Raw genomic sequence first — 14,550 nt, 5'->3', positions numbered from 1 at the left:
TGCCTCTGTTCATTCAGGTTTTGCACTGAGGATCCAAGAATAAGTTTCGGCCATTGCAGTGGCTCGGTTCAGCATTGTGGCCAGGGGGACACAATGTCTCGTTCCCTCCATCAGGGAACAGAGGTTAGAACCGTAACCTAGACATTCCCCGTCTGTCACTCACTTCGGCATTGTGTCGAGTGAAGCGTCACGTGTATGTGCACTACTGATGCAGGTGCGGGCAGGCAGTTGCATGCCAAAGCAACAGGCTGCGTCAGACTACACATGCCCATCCCCAGTGCCCATAAAATCGTCATAAACTTTTTAGGTTCCCAGCATCCCGAAGGGGGGTGAACAAAGCGATGTGCCAAGCTTGGGAGCAGGCCGCGCCTTTTCTCTCGCATAGAGTTAAAGTGACTGGGGCCATCTTAACACTATCACACGCATCGGAGAAGCGTTCATTTCCAACTCCTATTCTTTCAGGGGGAAAAGACCCTGTGGATACCACCAACAGCCAAGGATGGGTGGTTGTAAAGAGTGGCAAAATACATCACATGGGATTTCAGGCCACATGTGGAAATGGCGCGGTGGTACATCCTACCTGCTGAGAGGGAGGAGTTGCTACAAACACGGCGACCGGGGGGCAGCGGGGACTGCCCAAGGGTGATGCACACAGGGGGATTACTCCACAAGGGCCCATCCTGTGGAGCACCTATTCCAGTACAGAGTAATTTTAGTACACGTATTGATTCTAGTCGGGGAATTCCTCCACTGAATTCGTGTACCAGAGGGCTAGGGAGGAATAACATCCAGGAAGCTCAAATCTAGTGGACTCTCCTGGGGAAAAAGAGGCGCACGTGATCACCTCAGTGTAGGGGAAAGGCGCTATGTGCAAGTGGAACACCCTGTCAGACGTTCTGCATTCCCGAGTTCTACGTGCTCGGACCTGAGAGAACATGGGATGAGACCAACACAACCCTGAGATTGTAAAATCTTGTAAAGGTATTGGGTGTTGCCCAGCACGCTGTTCTGCTAATGTTTGCTAGGGAGGTGACGTTGTCCAGTGCCCACGAAGATGCCACACTTCTCTTCGAGTGTGCTCGAACCCGCAAGGGGGTGGGCACGGCCTGGATGTGATAGGCCAAGGTGATGGAGTGAACGACCCAGTGGGAAAGCCTCTGTTTGGAGACAGCATTCCCTTTCCACTGTCCACCAAAGCAGACAAAGATCTGCTCAGAACATCTAAAGCTCTGCGTGCGGCCCACATAGGTACGCAAAGCAAGCACCGGACGCAGCAACGAAAAGGCTGGGTCTGCCTCCTCCCAGGGCAGCACTTGCAGGTTCACTACCTGGTCCCTGAAGGGGGTCTAAAATTAATTAAAGTCTTTATGTAAAGAAAATGTATAGTCAAATTACTTCTTTTAACTTAAAACTTGATTTTGATCATTAAGTCTCCTCACATTCATTCTTTTTCTGTCACATTCCTCATTGATAGGCCCAGGGGAGGGGTCATTTTCTCCTCAGGTGTGAATCACATCATTATTCATTATAGTTCACTCCTCCTCACATATGACCTTTCTAACACTAAAAGTGTCTTACAAAAGTTAAATTACTATATTGTTTTGTATGAATGAGTGATCAGGATGGTAGCAAAAACCCTAGGCTACAAGATCCAGTTCTCAAAAGATTTGTGGACAAATGATTTGTATGTGTTATATGGCCTTATTTCAATTAATTAAAATTTTAGTTTTTTCATAAAAGTTATTTTCTCATAAGTACAAACATGTACAGTGTATACACATGTTGCTCACATATTATTGTAGCCCAGTTTGTGCTGAATACAGTGTTATCAGACTTTAGCCATTAATATGTTTTTAAGCAACTGAAAAAAGCACAAATGTCAATGCATGTCAAAACTTCTCCAGGGCCCAAAACACCCTCAGACCCCAGAGGGTTAGAAGGAAAGCCACGACCGCATCGTTGCCATGGTTAAGTTCATGCAGTGAGAACATGAACCATCCACAAACGCCGACTCTGTGTAATCGCTGCCCAGACCAAAAAAATCGACCGCATCCAGGAACACAGGGGCGGAAGGGCATCTTTACAAAGACGCGTCCTGAAAAGCACGTTCAACGCCAACTGTGTATTGCTATTTTAGAGAATATAAACTCTTTTACAAAATATTTTCTTTAGCAGCACTGTCGAAGCGCCCAGGGGCAAAGCTGCACTGCCGTGCAGAGAAGGAGAAAGCCACTGATATGCGCCATAGATCCAACAGCATACACTCTGCAGAGGTGAGTTGAACAGTATTTTAATTTAATTTAATTGTTTAATTTAATTTAATTGATCAATTGTCACACATTATACATACATTTCTGCATATACATGGTGAAATTATTTATTTTTCACATATCACAGCTAAGCTAAGCTAAGCTGGGGTCAGAGTGCAGGGTCAGCCATGATACAGCGCCCCTGGAGCAGATAGGGTCAAGGGCCTTGCTCAAGGGCCCAACAGTGGTGTCTTGGTGGTGTTGGGGCTTGAACCCCTGACCTTCTGATCAGTAACCCAGAGCCTTAACCGCTGAGCCACCACTGCCCTTTAAAAAGTAAGTGACAGTAAGTGATCTCAGCACGCTGATCGCACAACCCCTCGAGCCGAATACAAAGAAGAAATCTGAATGAACAGAGGAACGATTCCCTCCCTTTATACCCGTATGTCCAGGGAAGGGACATTCAAATTCTGTCAGCCAAATTCTCATTGGCCTTTTCTCAAGTTCAGAGGTAACCGAGGCCTTCAAGAAAGTCCCCTAGTGTCGCTTCACTCGACACAATATCGAAGTGAGCGACAGACGGGGAACAATGCATTTGTTTATTTCATAAAAAGCACTGACTGTAGCACTGAAGCACTGATGTTTCAATGTTCTCTTTCACAGCTCTGCTCTGATTACAGATTTAATCAATCAACAGTTATGATAACGGAAACTCCAGCGTTGCAAAAATGAAAAATCTGGTAGGACAGGTTTCAACAATGAGTAATCACAGAAACTCAACTCCATGACATAAAAGCGTCAGAACAATTAAATGGTATGCCAAAAAAAAAAAAACGTAAACAAAAAGATTAGGTGTGGATTGTTCCACATAGTTGCCCGAGTACATACACAGTATGTCAATGAACTATTATAGCGCATGTGTGATGGTAGCTCTCAAGCAAAAGTTAAAGGTCCAGGAATGAAAGCATTCAAATGCAGCTTTGTACAGGGTTTTCATACCTTTTAGACAAATGAAATTTCCATGACATTTTCCATTTATATTCCGGTCATTTGAGATTACTGGATATGGATTTGTAAAAATCACTTAGATTCGCTGATTAATCATATAGAACAATTTGTGAACATCTTGACAAATTAACTGAATAGAACTGACTAAATTCGCTCATAAATTGGACAACACTAAGTTTTACTCTACACAAGAACAATAGCCGATGAATTATTTTAGAACTGAGCTTAACTACAATATTTAGTCACTATAGCAATTTCTGTGATTTTCCATTACGTTTTAGATTGTATTAATTTTTATGAATATTCCAGGCCTTTAAAACACAATTTTTAAATTGCTTAATATTTTTTCAGGTTGTCCATGACAGTGTAAACCCTGTCTGCAAACTGCTTAGAAATAACAGACAAAGCCCGTCTTGGCCCATGAGGGTGCATGTACGAGTCTCTGGACTCACCATTCCTGCTGAGGATAGTGTTCATTTTTTAGATTTTGTTCAGCAATTATCCTTCTCTGATACAAAAGACCTATGAGGAAACAAACAAGAGTAAGTAATCATATAAAGCATTTCAAACTCTTAGATCTATTCTTAAATCTACTGATAAGTTTGCTTCTTGACTACAAGACAAGAGGAAAACATCTCGGGTTACTTAATTGTAACCCCTGTTCCCTGATAAAAGCGGAACGAGATGCTGCACTGACTTAGCGCTTTGGGAACAACTTTAGGTGTGACCAGCTGTGAATATGTGTGCAACACATCAATGAAATTGACCAGAATTTATAGCCTCTGCTGGTGACATCATTGGATGTACCTGTAGCAGGGCTATAAATAAATTAGTCACAGGTGCATCGTCAGGTATTTTGTCTGAAGAGAATTCCTGGGGCATCCCAGTGTGGCAATGAAGCGCAGCATCTCGTTCCGCTTTTAGCAGGGAACAGGGGTTACAGTTAAGTAGCCCAAGATGTTCCCTGTCAAAAAGCTACACTTTGATGCTGCGCTGACAGCACTTTGGGAACGAGAATACCCACGCCACCGCACTGTGGATGTCCGGACGCCTTACAGTTGTGTAGTGTGCTCATAAGAGCGCAAGAGTTCTCAGACACAAGCTTGTGATTTTGACTCAAGGACATAAGAGCCTGGAGTGACATAAACAGCCAAACTATAAAATCTTATGAATCTACCAGCCTGCTGAATCACAAACATGCTGCAGAGGGACACCTCTAGCCACAAGGCGTGGCAAGCCGATAGAGCAGCCACGTAAACCCTGAGAGTTGCGGGGCATGTGCCTTCTGAGAATTATTAGAGCCCTACGATGGAAGTGTGGGCGCTGACTCTCGGAATTAAGCAAGACGAGTGCGAAGCATTTTGACTGAGAACAGATCGCAATGCTCGCACCCGCCCCTCCCCAATGCAAGAGCAGCATGCTCTTCCCCCAAACATACAAAACAAAACTGATGTGTGTCCCTCTCAGCCATAGAGGGAACACACAGCGCTTTCTCTGTATTTCAATCATTTTGTTTTTTTAAAAAGAGAAAGGTTTCTGTGCACCGTCTAACAAAATCTAACTCCTATCATAGGAAAGTAGAAAGTTTTTGACAGGTTCATGAAGAACACACGCAGAGTGATCTGAAGACAAAAGATCTGATGATGCCCCTGTGACGCATTTATTTATAGCCCTGCTACAGGTGCATCCAATGATGTCACCAGCAGAGGCTATAAATTCTGGTCAATTTCATTGACGTGTTGCACACATATTCACAGCTGGTCACACCTAAAGTTGTTCCCAAAGTGCTAAGTCAGCGCAGCATCAAAGTGTAGCTTTTTGACAGGGAACAGAGATGAGAAGGCTTTTCAAATTTTGCTGGAAACCAAGCAAAGGTCATTTACCTGGAGTTAACCGTTCTGATTTAATTTGCCCAGCATAACTGAGGCCAACGGTGCAGTACGGCTGAGGCATTGTCAACAACCTCTTGCAGAAGTCATATATTCTCTTATAAAGGTCATCAGGCATGTATACTGTCTGTAAAGAAATATACATGTGAACAAACCCACAGATACTATATGTAGTTTCTATTTTGCTAGTTTATGAAAGTGATGGCTATGGGAAATTTAAACTTAAAATAACCACAAATAAGCAGAGTCAGTCAGTACCAATGTATAAAAGACAAAAATGCAGATAAAGATGTAAAAGTGGCCCTTCTCTCTGTTACCTGTATTACTGCATAGATAAGTGTATTAAGTAAAGGGATGAGGTGTTTCTTGCAGTCAGCTCTTTCAGTCTACATAGTAAATACATAAATATACATTAAATCATGTGTATCATCTACCGTCCATTCATTCACTCATAGGTATAAATCTACACAGTAAATTTGAATGTATTCAGTTAAACACAGTCTGTTATGTGCCTATTTTTATTTTCTTCATCTAAAGTAACAGGTTGTGTTGTTCATTTAACTTAATAAATTCAAAACATTATGTAATATGACTAGCATAACCTAACCCTATATTGAGTTACACCAATGAAAGTAAGGTCAGGAAAGGCAGAAATGTATTTTTATGGTAACATCTTCTTGTCTAAATTAATAGGTTGCATTTAATGGCATGCTTAAACTATGCCAATTGCAGTGTTTTCAGGACACTCCCATTGTCTGAAATGGCAATTTTGAGTCAACATTTCAACAAACATTATGCTTTCGAAACTGATGACTCACTCTCTCTAGTTCCTTTATGGCAATCTTCACCAGGGCCATACTTCTAAGAGAACTGTCCTGTGCCTTCTTATGTAATGTCCATCTCAGCATCCCTGCAGGAAAACAGCCATTAACAACTCTTATTACACACCAAACTAGCATCCAAAACCAGGCAAAGAAGTTTAACTGAGATCAGATAAATAACAGGTTTTTTTTGTAGGGGAGGCTTTGCCTTCAAGTCAAGTCAAGTTTAGCCACATATCTCAAAGTCTTAGCTTAAAAAAAAAAACTATTGATCATTTCCACCGTTATTGCCCAGGGAAAAAAAAAGATTAATTGAACACACGTTGACCTTAAGTGACAACATGGTATTTACAAATTTTTCAATTTAAGACGGTTTTTAACTATGTGTTTGAAACCAACAAACAAAAGCATTGCTAGATAAACACATTTGTGTAATCTGCTTTTGTTTTTACTAACAACCTTACAGTTATAGCTTGTCATGTGATTCTGATGACGTGCAAAATTCACACGAGGGCAGGAAGCGAAAAGCAAAATGGACGGGATGGAGGAAAGTCCGTACTGTACTAGTTTAGATGCTATTACGAAAGAAAGGTATAAACAGAAAATCACAACATATGATGGACGGGATCCTTATGTTATGAAGAGGAGCAATTTTTCAACTGAATTAAAATATTTGCCTGCCATCGAGGTGGTAGATATAAGCAGCTACCTTGTCCTCTAGACATCCTTCTATGCCAGAAAACAAATGAAAGCATACAAAAGTATGTAGGCATACACATATTTTGTTAGTGGTTGACTCCTCCCAATCGCAGATGCAGGTTTACAAGACATTTCTTGCATTTCCCCCCTTATGAACAACAACTTTTGGTACACGATAAAAGCTCCTTGTAGTTTCTCGGTTTGATCGATTTGAGCAACCAAAAATGATGCAAAACATAGGCATTTTGAGTTTGTGATAGTGCTTCCAATGTAGAAAATCACTTCCTGCCCTCCATCTGCATGTCACGCCACAGCAACGCAGTGATGTGATGTCATGTTCAAACAAGCTATAGAGATATAAGTATTGTGACAACTTTCCTATGGAAAAAAAAACACTGTTTCTACTGCTGCATGAAACACTGACATACTACAGAAGGGGTACTCAGTCAAAGTTCCAAGAGGTCTGGTCTCTACATTTTCTTCCCAGCAAAGGTCAGTATAATAATACGTCACTTACACAGTGTCATATGGCTATGAAATGATATGTTTTTAATTTCTGTTTATATTTTTGAATAGTTTTTATAACTTGCTTACGTTGGCAGCATTAGTACTTTGTAAAAAAAATTGAATTAAAATAATTCTAAACAGTCAAATTAGTCTCTACAAAACTGGGTAGGGATGAGGACATTGGGGTCCCAGAGACAGCCAAAGTGGTGGGGTCAGCTTTTGTGTTTAAATATTTAAACATTTATTCTATACAGTAAATGTATGGTACATAGGAGGCCTTTAGATGGATACAAATCCTGTATGTGGGTTCAGGGGTTCCTCCTGAGAGAACATGTATACAAAATATAAAAGTCTGAATGGACCATTTCTATATTTTCCTCAAAGTGAGAATCTACTAACAAACAAACAATTAACATAACAACAGTGAATCATTAAAGTACTTTTTGCTTCATTTAAGAATAAATAGACTTTAATTGCCACCCATGCCATGACGACATATCCGATTAATTTTCACAAAATTAGAACAAAAATCTGTTTGTTTATTATGAAAGGCTTGCTTATTAATGAAGCTCGATGGAAAAAATGTTATAGTCTAAAGGCAGCATGTTAACTTGTCCTGACACAAACCTGGCTTAGCTGAACTGTCTGAATCACACATCAGATTGATGAAGATAGTTTCACTTTGATTCATCTTTGTTTTCTGCAGTGTGTTTAAGTGAAAGATGCTAGGATCTGTAGCGGGGTCTCCGCTACTGTTTTTAAAATAACCACTCCTGCAATTACCTACAGTGAATCAGGCTTTATGCAGGGCCCTTATAGTGGGTAGAGAGCAGGAATAAAGCGTGTTCACGCTTTAAGCGGGTAGCTAGTTATCTGACACTGGCTAAGTGATCACTTAGCCAGGTGTCAGATAACTAGCACAAAGATTTTGGTCGGTCCGGACTGAACTGTCCTTTTTCACACTCTGGGTTTTGGAATGCGGAAGTAAAGGTTTGCAGGATAAACTTCGAAAGCAGTGAATGAGAGTGAATGGGAGAACACAGCAAGTATTATTTTCACTTATCTATTTGCTCCAAAAATCCACTAACATTTGAATGAAATCAAAATTTCCAGAAAAACAAAATTATAGAGCTGTGGATTAAGGCAGTCAGATGGGAGAAGATGCCAAATTTACTGTCAGTCTCTCAGTAGCTGTAATAGAGACCCCCTCGCAGATGTGGTAATTCATTAAAAACTAATTCCAGGGTAATATAACACAAAGCATAATTTTATAAACTTATAAAAATGTTGCTAGATTTACGTTGCTATATAAGGTCGAACACATCATCACAGTCTATGAAAAGGGTCTATTGTCCTTTGTTCTGGATCCGGTCCGGAGTCTGCCTATTGAGTACCCCACTAGATTTTAAGTTGTGTTTCAATATTTAAAGCAACAATATGTATGTAATCATATAATTACAGACAGAATATGGCCAAAAGCATGTGGTCACCCAAACATCACACCTATAGGTGCCTGCTGAGCATGTCATTTCAAAACCATTAGTATTAATACACAGTTGGTTGTCCCTTTGCTACTATATCAGCTTTATTTTTTCTAGGAAGGCTTTTGACTATGCTGGATCATGGCTGCGGGCATTTGCTCCTATTTAGATATGAGTATCAGAGTGGTCAGGCACTAATGTTGGGTTATGGAGCCTGGCTTGAAGTCAGCATCATTTAATTCCAAAGGAGTTCAGTGAGGTTCAGGTCTGGGTTTATTGCAGGCCAGTAATTTATTTCACACCAGACTCAATTACTAATTTCTTTATGGACCCTTAATTTGTGCATTTGCATTGTAACGATGGAACCGAAAAGGGCCCCATCTAAACTGTTGCCATTAAGTTGGAATTGCACAATTCTCTGGAATGTCATTGTTTGTGTAGCATTAACATCTGTCTCCACTGGAATCAAGGGGCCTAGACAAATTAGATGGGGGTGTCCACATACTTTTGGTCATGTAGAGTTTAAAACATTTTCTTCAAATGTGGTTTCATAGGAATATGTACTGTATATTATTAAAAGTGATCCAAAAAAAATTATAATAAAAAAAAAGCTTTTAAGGTCTCCAAATAAAAAAGCTGGATCAGTTTTTTGTACTGTATGGCAGCAGGCTGTATTGAAAAACTAAACAAAACAAGGACTGCTATTTGTAAGAAGGCAGGAGCCAAAGATAACCTATGTGTGGAACACCCTGAAATTAGTGAGAGTAGTGGTTTAGAAACACAAAAACTCCAGAGACTGTGGTTATCAGACTATATGCTGTATCATGAAATATTTGCAATCTACTGCATCTGGGTCAGGTTTGATATTTGTGTATGCATGTTTTTTAGGTGATTGAGATCTGTTAGCATGTAATGTATCATACCTTTATTAACACTTGGCTGATCAGAGTCTGTTTCTCTCAGAATGGTTAGCAGGCTGCGGTTTATTTCGGATTCAATGGCATCAAATTCTGATTTTAAAAAGATATAATTTTAAAATGATATAAAAAATGAATACACAACCTGAGATTCATTTCAAGACTAACTAGCAAATAATACAAATGTTTTAAAAAACGAATTTGTCGAAAAACACCCTACATTATTTATAAAATACTAGTAGTTAGTACCTCCTGTGTCCATTATGTTAATACTGCTTGAATTTTTCCAGAATGCCATACTGTTTCTTGGTCCTTCCACTCATAATGATGTAAAGGGATATAATCACCTCTGTGCCCACTGTTGACAGAAAGAAAATATTCACATATTACAGTATATGATACATTATTCACTACATTCTGATCCTGAGATGCTTGAACAAACCGTCAGTTTATATTGTTAGAACATTGAATGGAACGTTAAGCAGGTTTATTAGTAAAAGCAATGTATGATGCACCTTCATTAAAATGCTGGTCATATTAACATTAACCATTCTTCTATTTTCCACTTCATGGTACTGAATGTATTTTTGAGATAAAAAAAAATACAGGAACAGCAAAAGGTAGTCAAGATGAAGATATTTTGATAACATGATCACTTACACTCTTTAACTGTGTAATCCAAAGCAAACACACTCACATAATGATAGCTAAATGGCTAAGGTGTACTTTTACCCACCACTGACAATACACACACACACACACACACACACACACACACACACACACACACACACACACACACGTAGTGTTTCCATGTTTTATTAGGACTTTCCATAGACATAATGGTTTTTATACTGTACAAACTTTATATTCTATCCCCTAAACCTAACCCAACCCCTAAACCTAAACCTCACAGAAAACTTTCTGCATTTTTACATTTTCAAAAAACATAATTTAGTATGATTTATAAGCTGTTTTCCTCATGGGGACTGACAAAATGTCCCCACAAGGTCAAAAATGTCGGGTTTTACTATCCTTATGGTGACATTTGGTCCCCACAAAGTGATAAATACACGCTCACACACACACACACACACACACACACACACACACACACACACACACACACACACACACACACACACACACACACACACACAAAACTTCACATTGCCTTAATTTCTCCTTCTCAGACATGGTTCATAACTGAACAGCAATGAAACTCTACTGCTGTATGACTAGACAATTTAAACTTAAAACAAGTTACAAAAGAATCCACTTCCAGGAAATTTAAGTTAGGTAAGAAAATGGAGAAGCATTGGAAAAAAATCATGTGATGTCCAGCCCCAGTTCTTTAGTTAGCTATTTAAGATAGCTGTAATGAGTGCAAATAACATGCAGCCTAAATAACTGGAACCGAACAAAGGGACTTTTTACAGACACAGTTCACAATTACACAACTTTCCGATAACTCGGTTTCTCAGTGCTGAGCTCAAAATAACATTTAGCAGGCTGCATAAATCATGCAGCAACTATCAGTTAAGGTCAAAAGTACTACTAAAAGGAGTTCACTTACCTTCTGTTAAACTTGTGAGAGAATTTTTGGACTACATGATATGGCATACGTACAAAAACTTGTGCTGGCCAGGGAGAGTGATAGCTGCACAATGAGTAACACTTCCTCTAACTACTGTGGCTGTCACTGAGGACAACTGTAACTTTGACTTGAGGCTGAATGAAAGCGAGGGAGGGACGAGAGAGAGAGGCATGGCAAAGGAAAGTTTAGAAGGAAGATTATGGGTGGAAGAGTGGCTAAAGTATAAAAAGGTGTGCAATGTGGGTGTGTGGACAAACTGGATGGAAAGTCCTCTGAATGAGTGTGCTAAATGTATCATACATGTTAGAAACAACACCCTGAAACTGAACTTAAATGAGATCATTGTGAACTTTGTCATATGCAGTCAAACAATGTAAAACATATGCACATGCGCATCAGCAGAGCTCTAAACCTTGTGCAGCAGAATGACAAAAGCAGCATGCAAACATTAAGCCTCTGCTACTATGCAATAATGCAATTTTAGAGAAACATGGTCAAGAGCACACTATCAGCACAGTAAGCTGAACCACAGGTTTCCTGTCGCTCACTTGGCCCACTCTCTCTTACAGAGAAGGCAGATGTCAGGACCTGACAGACATCCTGCCCCCATAAATGTGGGGGTGGACCACACATAGCTGAGATATATTTAGAACCAGCTGGGAGAGAAAAAAGTTACACTTACTACTGTAACTTTTACTTTCTCACCTCTCTTTAAAATAAAAATCTCTATTTTAACTGCTTTTATGGGCTTTTTGAATAAACCTACCATCCTGATGATGAAACACAGCTTTTGACAGCTGTCCTACTCTTCAAATTCAGTTGTGGGATAATGATATATTTTTCACATAAAAAAGAGACAGCAACAAATATGGGGCAAAAATAAACAGACAAATATATGCAAGCATAGTAATAAATCAACAATCAAATAATAATAATAAAACACCTCTGTGTAATACAATAAACAGTAGCTAATTAAACTATTGGGTGCTGTAAGACAAAATCAAGATTCAAGCAGATGTCTTTACTGATAGTGTGGGATGAGAAAGAGGCTGTGTGAAAGTGTCTGTGTGTATGTTAGAGAAAGAATGAATGGCAAACTTTCTATGCAAATTTTTTTGTGCGTGTTTGTATCCTTTGGAAGTGGCTGCTAACACCCAACATCAGAAACGGCAGAATGTAGAGTCCTATTAAAATCTCATCTTCGATTAGATTAGACTAAGTAACAGGAACAACAACTAACTTCCTCTGCCCTATACTTTTAGTTGCTGTAACCAGCTGTGTAGTTCTAGGTTAAGCAGTGGATGGCTAAAATATTGACCTATAAATTCAAATTTGAACGATTGTGTCAGAGGTGCAGGATTTTAAAATGCTGATCTTAAAAACTCCCAATAAATGTTTTACATTATTTGCACATTAGAGAAGAGCCTAGGGATTAGAAAGTAATTTTTGTCAATAAAACACGTTTTGTGATAAAGACATTAATTGTAGGCTAAACCTAAAGCTTGCTTTGTTCAGGAGGCCTACTTTTTCAGATAAAATTGTAAGTGCATATAAATAAGCAATGAGTAAAGATTATGTGGGAGTGAGGGGAGTTGGAAAGCAGAAAGTGGGGTAAAATGTCAATGCTCTATACTCCTCATAATTTTGTTTATTTTGTGATGTCATTTTGCACATGGAATTTGTTAATTTAGCCTTTGTTTAGATTTCCATTTGTTTAGTGGTAGATAATACGTTTTACAAAATATCACTTTATTTACAAAAAACAAAAACAAATTTATGTCCCTTGGAAATTATTATCTCGAGGTAAATCTTCTTGAAAAAGTCAAATTTTATTTTTGACCAGTTAATCTTAGGTTTATCGCATCGCATATCACTGCATACTATCCAAGTTTATCTCATATCACAGTGCAGCCTTGGTCAGTCACTGAGGTCAGTTCTTAATTTGTTTGGTCTTTAGAAATTCTTTAAAAAAAGGCACATTTTCATATAGTGAGCCTGATAAATAAGTAATGAGACTTGTTATATGAGGTAATAATGTTATTTTGCCTATATTACCAGACGGACTGTCTTGCGTTTTCTTAATACCAACATATTTAATATTTTAGCCTGTGTCCCTGCCAACTTTCAAACCAAATCTACGCCATTGCAGGTGACAGCACTGTTTATGCTTCAGAAGAGGTAGGGCAATAATTTATGCATTAATAATTATACTAAGGACATTTAAAAGTTGTTAAAATTAAAATAAAACATAGTATAATTTTTAAGTATTTTCTGTGTGGTCAAATTGCACAAATATTGGTCGGGACATTTTCGATTTCTTGAACGTTGATTGGGACATGTCCATATCATCCCTACCTAAAATTATGCCTATGGGTATGTAACACAGGTTCATTGCAGAAGGGAAGGAGAACACAGGGAAGCAGGTTTTTCCAGGCTCAAGTAGGACATTTAAATGGCCACTTCAATGATTTACAACTTCACAAACTCATCAGCTTCACAGGCACGTTGTCACTTAAACACATTAGCTTCACAGGCACATAGTAACTTGAACACATCAGCTTCACAAACACGATAGATTAAAAGTAACGTAAGCACCCATTTCTGGAAAGGGAGTCGGCGACAGCCATCTGTGCTCCTGGCCTGTGGACCACCTTGAACTTAAACGGCTAAAGAGCCAGATACCAATAGGTGATCTGAGCTTTGGTATCCTTCATGCAGTGGAGCCATTGGAGTAGGGCGTTATCTGAGCAGAAGGTGAACGCCCGCCCCAACAGGTAGTACCAGAGAGTGAGGACCTCCCACTTGATGGCGAAACACACCTTTTTTACGGTGCTGTTCTTAGTCTCCCTCAGCGAGAGCTTGCGGCTAATGTACAGCACCGGGAGCTCCTCCCCCTCCATCACCTGCAAGAGTATGGCCCCCAGCCCCCTGTCTGAAGCATCCGTCTGCAAGACAAAAGAGAGAGAGAAATCAGGTGAATGTAAAAGCGGTCCCCCGCAAAGTGCGGCTTTAACCTGCTTGAACGCCTGTTGACACCCACCCAACCGTGCACTTCTTGGAGTTTGCTGTGAGTCCCACTCATCGCAGCAATCTCAGAACTGTCCTCAGATACTGCATGTGCTGCTGCCAATCATTGCTGTAAATGGTAATCTAAGTAGGCAGTGGCATAAGCCATAAGTAGTCAGAGGATTAGGTCCATAAGACCCTGAAACATAGTCTGGGCTCCAAAAACACCGAACTGAAGCATCAAAAATTGGTGTAATTCAAATGGTGTGGAGAAGGCTGTTTTTTTCCACAGGAAATTGGTGTGAAGGGGATCTGCCAATAACCCTTTGTCAAATCCAGTGTCAAATAAAATGGAGCATTGCCTAACTGATCGAGC

At 39.6% G+C, this 14,550-nt stretch overlaps 1 protein-coding gene across 2 annotated transcripts in view; it reads right to left on the bottom strand.

Annotated features, from left to right (window-relative positions):
* The window catches only part of LOC127654459 (phosphoinositide 3-kinase regulatory subunit 6-like), a 38,447-nt gene extending 24,366 nt beyond the window's left edge, over nucleotides 1-14,081 (bottom strand). Inside the window, exons 1-7 of one of the 2 annotated variants that reach the window (XM_052141669.1) lie at nucleotides 13,988-14,081; nucleotides 9,821-9,929; nucleotides 9,578-9,664; nucleotides 5,965-6,056; nucleotides 5,464-5,532; nucleotides 5,141-5,273; nucleotides 3,710-3,779 (exon numbers count right to left, since the gene is read on the bottom strand). In XM_052141669.1, coding sequence (XP_051997629.1) covers nucleotides 3,710-3,779; nucleotides 5,141-5,273; nucleotides 5,464-5,532; nucleotides 5,965-6,056; nucleotides 9,578-9,664; nucleotides 9,821-9,869 — 500 coding nt within the window. In that variant the 5' untranslated portion in view covers nucleotides 9,870-9,929; nucleotides 13,988-14,081. Of the gene's footprint in view, nucleotides 1-3,709; nucleotides 3,780-5,140; nucleotides 5,274-5,463; nucleotides 5,533-5,964; nucleotides 6,057-9,577; nucleotides 9,665-9,820; nucleotides 9,930-11,147; nucleotides 11,345-13,987 lie in introns of those variants that run through there. The other variant, XM_052141668.1, reaches the window with a different exon arrangement.
* Nucleotides 14,082-14,550: the final 469 nt, after the last annotated feature.

This window comes from Xyrauchen texanus, chromosome 13 (genome assembly GCF_025860055.1).
Source record: "Xyrauchen texanus isolate HMW12.3.18 chromosome 13, RBS_HiC_50CHRs, whole genome shotgun sequence".
Taxonomy (NCBI): Eukaryota; Metazoa; Chordata; class Actinopteri; order Cypriniformes; family Catostomidae; genus Xyrauchen; species Xyrauchen texanus.
The sequence above is the reverse complement of the archived record's forward strand: the minus strand, read 5'-3'. Positions and strand labels throughout refer to the sequence as shown.